Below are 7,109 nucleotides of genomic sequence, written 5' to 3' on the forward strand. Positions count from 1 at the left end.
CGAATATATTCTATTTCCTTCAAATTTGTATTTAAAGGGTATACACCGGTCATCTTGATGAGGATGATCACGCTTGTAGACAAGGTTTATGATAAAGTCGTAAACAAAACTTAAATTAGGGGATACCTTCAAATTCATTTGGTCCGATTTATGAAATTTTTTTGTTAGTGCCAAATATTACTCCTACTCAACTAACTATTCACTTTGCCCAACTTTGAACATGTGACCTCCCCTTTAAAAGACATGTGCTTCTACCAAGTAGGCTACCCCACATTGGCTAGGGGAAGAAAATTTAATTGAGAAGAAAAAGAACAAAAGGGTAATTTTGTAAAACATTAAATAGTTTTTTCACTTATCTCATTTATTATCATTTTTTACTAATTAATTAGTCATAAAGACTAGTATCCTCCACACTAATTTTTTTTGCTTACACACATCAAAAGTTATCTTACAACTCCGAAATTCATCCTACATGTTGAAATTTATCCTACACAGCTCGTAATTTATCCTACACAACTCATAATTTATCCTACACTTTAAATTTTTTTTTTTTTTTGAAAAAATATAAATTTTAAAGATAAGTTACAAAAAATTTAATATAGTTAGCTATTAAAGAGGAATACTACAATTTAATGACCTATGTAGATTTACCAATGTACCCTTATAGTAACATTAAATACTTATATTAAATGAAGTAAAATAAAGTTTTCTTATTGGTTGAAATTTCTTCTTTTCTCTTCTTACAAAAAATTTCTTCTCATTTGAACTCTCCATTAATGTGACTATTATAATTGTGTTACATGCTAATGTGTAAATACTATGATTAAGTTAACATTTTTATGAATTGGGAAGTTAGTGTTGCAACCAAGCTTGAGACTAGAGGCTACCAGTTAACCTGACTCCCTCAATTCCTCAAAGACCACAAGACATGGTGACAACTCAATCCAATGGACCTGATATAAGCCAAACTTATGGCTTAGTCAACCATGGCTAGCCGGTGTACCTTTTCTCAACAAGGAAAAGTCCTTGTGACCACATGTATGTTAAAGACTCATTTCCTCTTTTTGGTCGTATGATCTTTCAATGCTTAGGAGGGCAAAGTTGCGCGTTAAGTCAACTTATGTAACACAAACAACCTGATCCCTTGAACAAGCCTAAGAGTTATTCCAACATATTTATGCAAACTGTATATTAAAGATAGTTTTTAAAATTCCAGTAAGAGGTACCTCATAGTTGACTTTGAATTAATGCATATTTAAGAATGAGTGAGAGTTAATTTATTCATTAACTAGTTGATAAACATCGTACCTTGCAACATTGGTCTCCTATATAAACCTGTTTAAATCCAAATCTTTACCCATCATCTGATCATTAAAACCAGCATAAGTGGCTTGCATCTAAAGACTTAAGGTTTCACAAGTCAACCTATCATCATCAATGGAGGTTCCTGCTGGTTCTATGGCTGTCTACCTTCTGCTCTCTTGCTTTGTAGCGACTAGCTATGGTGTATATTTCTCCTCCCTTAATGAGACTCTTATAGTTACGGCTACACACGCCAAAGACCAAGGTTTGACCATATCTCTGACTTTAGTTGTACACAACCTACGACTGTTATGAATTATGATCAAGAAAAGATGTTTGGGTGCATAAAGATTCAAATTTCAAAGCTTTTGTTTTAACTTTTAGTCATCATTGAATTGGGTTTTGCAGTTCTAAAGGCGGGGGAGGCGCAAATCACAGTGACATGGAGATTCAACCAGACCTACAAAGCCGGTACAGACTCGGCTTACAAGACCGTAAAAGTCAAACTTTGTTATGCACCCATTAGTCAAAAGGACCGATCTTGGAGGAAAACAGAAGACCGTTTGAAAAAAGACAAGACCTGCCCACACAAGATTGTGGCTCGCCCATACGCTGCGTCAAACAACTCATTTACATGGACTATCGAGAAAGATATACCTACGGGAGTATATTTCGTGAGGGCCTATGCACTTGATGCTCAGGACCAAGAGGTAGCCTATGGTCAAACCACAAATGGTGCTAAATCTACCAACTTGTTCAACGTCCAAGCAATCACAGGTCGTCACGTGTCACTTGATATTGCATCCGTCTGCTTTTCAGCTTTCTCCGTAGTCTCATTGGCTGGTTTCTTTTACATGGAGAAGCGGAAAGGAAAGGCATCCCAACAGAAATGAGATTATTTTCCGCATACTTTATACAGAAAAAATAATCCTGGTTTCGTTTAATAAACCAAAAGATGCGATGTGTGTTTGTAATACAGTGTAACGATGTTTGTTTCTTTTAATAAAAAGGAAGACGTGCTCTTTGAAGGGATGGTGTTTGGGATCAGGTAAAAACAAAACTAGACGTATACTCGTGTGGTCTATAAAGTAACTTTAATAGTCCGATGAGCTTAAAACGCTCGGATCACCAAGTATTTGCCATCTTTACAACAGATGGATTATTTAACCCTTAAATATGTAGACATTATGTGGATCTTCCATTGTTAGCACTTCGCAGTACCAAGCATCTGATAAACGAGCTTCTCTGGCAGTTTTTTTGTTGCCTGAAATAATTGAAAACGCGTAAATAACCTGGCATATGTTTCCTTTATTTTTCTTCTTCATTTTTTTTTTTTGTATCATGAAAACTGACCTGATAGTGTCTCATATGCAAGATCGGCTCACAACCTACATCTGCAATTAATTTCCCTTTTGGTGTAAGCAAACTAAAGCGTCCAGCTTCGTATTGGGTAAGACCATCTTTACCGAGGGGTAGGCTAGTCAATACTTTGAGAAGTGAAGTAAGAGAGTTCATCTGTTTAACAAGTCCATACAAACATAACTTTAGCTTAAATCATTCATTCAAACATAAAACTAAATTATTCTTGTAAAATTATAGTTTTTTATATGGAAATTGGATTTTATTAATCCCACCTTTTGGTAGTTGGCCAATAATAATCTCACCTTCAAAATCGCAGTCCCACCTTTTAAAAATATCTCAATGGACCTCCGTTGGAAAAACTTAACTCCATTAAGTTTTTTTCCGAATTTCAAACTGATGTTCTAGGGCTTTTGATCAGAACGAGGGTACGAGTCGATTGATGTAAAACTTGCCTCGAAATGGTGCTCCAAACAACAAAACGGTGTTTCAATCGGGTGTTTAAAACTTCCAATTAACAAAAATCAAGCCGTTTGGAGCACCGTTTCGAGGTAAGTTTTACATCAATCGACTTGTATCCTCGTTCTGATCAAAAGCCCTAAAACATCAGTTTGAAATTCGGAAAAAACTTAATGGAGTTAAGTTTTTTTAATGGAGGTCCATTGAGGAAAAAAATTCAAAAGATGGGGCTGTGAGTGGCGATTTTTGAAGGTCAGATTATTAATGGCCAACTTCCAAAAGGTTGGATTAATAAAATCCAATTTGCCTTTTTTATATCTATACAAAATATAATGTACTTTAAACAAAAAAAGGTTTAGGGTCAACACGTTCATACTATAATATTATCGTATACATACCTTCATATATGGACAAGATGCACAGCCACCATGAAGAGAACACCCTTCACCGCTTGCCACACCAGGTATTACAGAAACATTCAAACCATCATCCGACTTTTGCGAAACTCGGGTAACCGAATCTGATGAAACCGGAAAAACTATCTCCACGCTAATTTTCCCGGTCCTAGAAGAGGATTCTGAAGAACATAATAACTGACGAACAGCTGCAACAATGGAGGTCACCATTCCCGACTCTGTTCCTAATACAAACTGAAGATGATCATCAACGTTTCTATCGAGTGCCTCTTGTACCCTACTTTTTATAAAATCTAGTATGTTTTGGGTGGACCCCACCACCCCCATTCCTCTTCGCTTAGCTTCCATGGCTAAAGAGAACATTTCACCAGGGACTTCGAAATGAGCGGTAAGAAACGCATCGCAATACATGTCCTTAATCTTTTCCACAACTTCGTGCCCAAAGAGATGATGGACAATGCATGTTCCATCCTGAAACAAACAATTCATCGTTAAAAAAATATAATTTCACAGAGAGTAGTAACTGAATTACCTGAAAATAATGCAGCCGAGGTAACAATGAGTTGATTGAGTTTCTAGTGTGTTCCGGATGTATCTTGGCTATTTCTTCATCTGTCATGAATGTCATCTGCTGAAATAACTCAACGATGTTTGCACCCATGTAAGAATCCGGGCCATACCATACGTTCAAGTTTGGTACTTCCGCAAAGGCCTGGTAAACAAAGCAATTACATTAGGGTAGCTTTTAGCTAAATGAAAGATATAGTGAAAAAAGTGTTACCCAAATGAGACTGAAAGCGAACCTGTAAGATGGTTTGTACGACGTTAGAAGAAGTGCATGTAATTGTAGGCACGAGCTCGTGTGCATGAGCTTTTGTTTCTAAAGAAGTGTTAATGTAGACAACATGCAAGGAAGGAGAAGAATTAGAAGCTTCCGAGAGATAACTCGTGTATGCAGGGCTCGACGCAGCATCAGCCAATGAGCAGCCGATTTGTTCATCAGACATCCTGTAGGCACCAACCTGCAATAGCCTTATGTAAGTCACAAAGAACATAGATTGCAAAAGATTAAAATAATATTAGTTTAGTTGCTATTGGGTTACTTAACTCATCATAAGAATGCGAAGATTGAATTAACCAAATTGCGTAAAGAAACATGTTGTAGAACGATGCTTACCTCAGGAAAACCTGCCTGATCAAGAATTGCACGAACGTTTTCTGACATAAAATCTACCCCTAAAACAGCAATGAATTTGCATCCTGCTTTTGCCATGCTAACAGCACTGTCTGCCATAACCAACGAATCCGATATATGAATGTGGGGCCAAAGCTTCTGTGCAGATGTTAAAACACCTTGCACCTCCGGATCCATGTAAAAATGTGCAACAATGCCAACTTGCCTGTCTTTCAACAAACTGGCAAGCTCTTGAACCTTTGCATCATCAGGGAACAAAAACCTTGCCTGCAATTAAGACCCCATGCTACTAGTTATCATAATATGTCCAAGGTCAAATTTCCTTTATATAGTTAAATTGTTACGGGTCAAATTGGTAAAGCTATCAATTGGGTTAGTAGACTAGTAGTCTAGGACAGTAACAGCCATAACCATAAGAGATTTAGTTATATGAGCTAGTTGTGTTAGTCATCGAGTCCTAAATATATACACTGATAAGAAGTGGAAACAAATCAAAACATAGCTGCAATTCTGCAATTCCATTGTTCCGTTTTCTTATCAGTGTATTTATAAGACTCAATGACTAACACATCATCATCATCATACTCAGTAAATCCCACCGATAGCAAAGCTAAGGTAGGGTCTGAGGAGGGTAAGATGTAGACAACCTTACCTCTACCCTGTAGGAATAGAGAGGTTGCTTCCAATGAGACCCCCGGCTCGATAGTAGTTTTGCGTCAAGCCTTGGACATAAGGCATGTAACAGTAACACTCAGCAATCGAGACAAAGGCCGATTAGTGCATGCACCCTTTTGTCTTTCGGCTATCAACGCCACCACATGAGATTAACAGTGCGTCGTTTTTAACGTTATTTTCACAAAATTGAAAATTAGTAAAATAACAATTAAATCCGCGCAATTCCCCCCCCCCCCCCGGGCCCACACATATAGACATTATATGCGCACACCGCAAGTGGGGCGTTCAATAACTAACACAACTAACTAGTATAACTAACTCACTTATAGCCATGACCTTTACTAGCTAAACTACTAATGTTAAAAGACTAAGTAAACCGTGCCAGAATATTGGCCGCTTTGCCCACGACCTAAGTAGTTAATGCGGTAAAAAATCGGATATCAGTCAAGGACCGATATTTGAGATATCAGTAATCGCGGTGGGATATTGGTAATTTTAATATCATGCAGAATTTATATATAAAGCAATTTAACACTAACAATTCAGTATACTCTCCTTCCATTAACAAATTAACCTTTTGCAACTTGCAAAACACTAACAGTTGTAGCAACTAGGAACTGACTAAGACTTAAAACACTAACATTAATAGTAACAACTAACAATTAAGACTTATAACACTAATAATTGAAAGACGAATGCTAGAACTAAGAAGAGGTAGGGAAAATCGGTGATATATCGGTCAATATCGCCGATAATATCGGTACTAATATTCGGACTGATATTTTGCACCAATATCCCGATAAGATGCCACATTAACTACATAGCCCACGACGAGAAAAAGCATATTCAAAACCCTAACCTGAGCCTCAGCGAAACTCCCTTTCGCGCCAATACCTTCCGCGGTAATCACCAACGACGGAAACACTTCCCCAACCGGCTTCCCTTCCCGCTCCGCCACAAGAGCTTTAGTCCTTTTCTGCATACTAACCAACACATTATGCCAAGTATTAACCCTAGAATCAACCTTGGTTCCATGCAAACCAGCAACATTCAAATCCCCCAAATCTTCCGTCTTCATCCCCAAAACTTCCTCCGGCGTCGCTCCATCGAGCACCGAAATCAAACACGAACAAAACCCTTTCGTAATCTCCGAATCACTATCCGCCAAAAACCTCATCGTTCCGTCTGAATCCATCCTCACATCGAGCCACACCTGCGCCGTGCATCCCATCACTCGGTTCGCCGGAACCCTAAGTGATTCGTCGAGCTGCGGCAGCTGGCTCGCGCACTGGATAAGCCGCTTGACGCGGTCAATCGGCTCGGATATGGAATTGAATTCGGCTGCGAGAGTTTGAAGCTTTGAATTCGCAGATGTGACAGGAGTGACAGTAACGGCGGAGCATGAAAAAGTGGATCTAGGGTTTGTAGAAATTGAAATTGGTGGAGAAGAAGGATGAATATCGAAGTTGACGGGTTTGAATAATGGGAGACGGAGTCTGGTGGTATGGTTAGGGCTGGTAAGCTTGTTGTTGTTGTTGTTGAAGTGAGGAGAATAATAACTGGTGATGCCGAAAGTTGCAGAGTCCATTGCCGGAGAAGTTACCGGTGAAGGAATCGCCGCCGTGTGGAGGTGGTGGATATAGTGAGTGAGTTAAGGAAAAAGAAAAACTAAAAAGCCTTTCTTAGCACCCGCGAAATTGAAT

General features: G+C 38.5%; 2 protein-coding genes across 2 annotated transcripts; one reads left to right on the forward strand and one right to left on the reverse strand.

The window, feature by feature from the left end:
• Nucleotides 1-1,355: 1,355 nt before the first annotated feature.
• On the forward strand, nt 1,356-2,330 carry LOC110916545 (high-affinity nitrate transporter 3.1). Its single transcript, XM_022161252.2, has 2 exons — nt 1,356-1,567; nt 1,711-2,330. Exons 1-2 carry the CDS (start codon nt 1,438-1,440, stop codon nt 2,193-2,195), a joined length of 615 nt encoding a protein of 204 aa, XP_022016944.1. The 5' UTR covers nt 1,356-1,437; the 3' UTR covers nt 2,196-2,330.
• Nucleotides 2,331-2,339: 9 nt separating this feature from the next.
• LOC110916544 (quinolinate synthase, chloroplastic) lies at nt 2,340-7,109 on the reverse strand. Its single transcript, XM_022161251.2, has 7 exons — nt 6,266-7,109; nt 4,714-4,998; nt 4,340-4,558; nt 4,069-4,248; nt 3,519-4,007; nt 2,656-2,817; nt 2,340-2,566 (listed from the first exon to the last, which is right to left on the reverse strand). Exons 1-7 carry the CDS (start codon nt 6,992-6,994, stop codon nt 2,507-2,509), a joined length of 2,124 nt encoding a protein of 707 aa, XP_022016943.1. The 5' UTR covers nt 6,995-7,109; the 3' UTR covers nt 2,340-2,506.

This window comes from Helianthus annuus, chromosome 16 (genome assembly GCF_002127325.2).
Source record: "Helianthus annuus cultivar XRQ/B chromosome 16, HanXRQr2.0-SUNRISE, whole genome shotgun sequence".
Taxonomy (NCBI): Eukaryota; Viridiplantae; Streptophyta; class Magnoliopsida; order Asterales; family Asteraceae; genus Helianthus; species Helianthus annuus.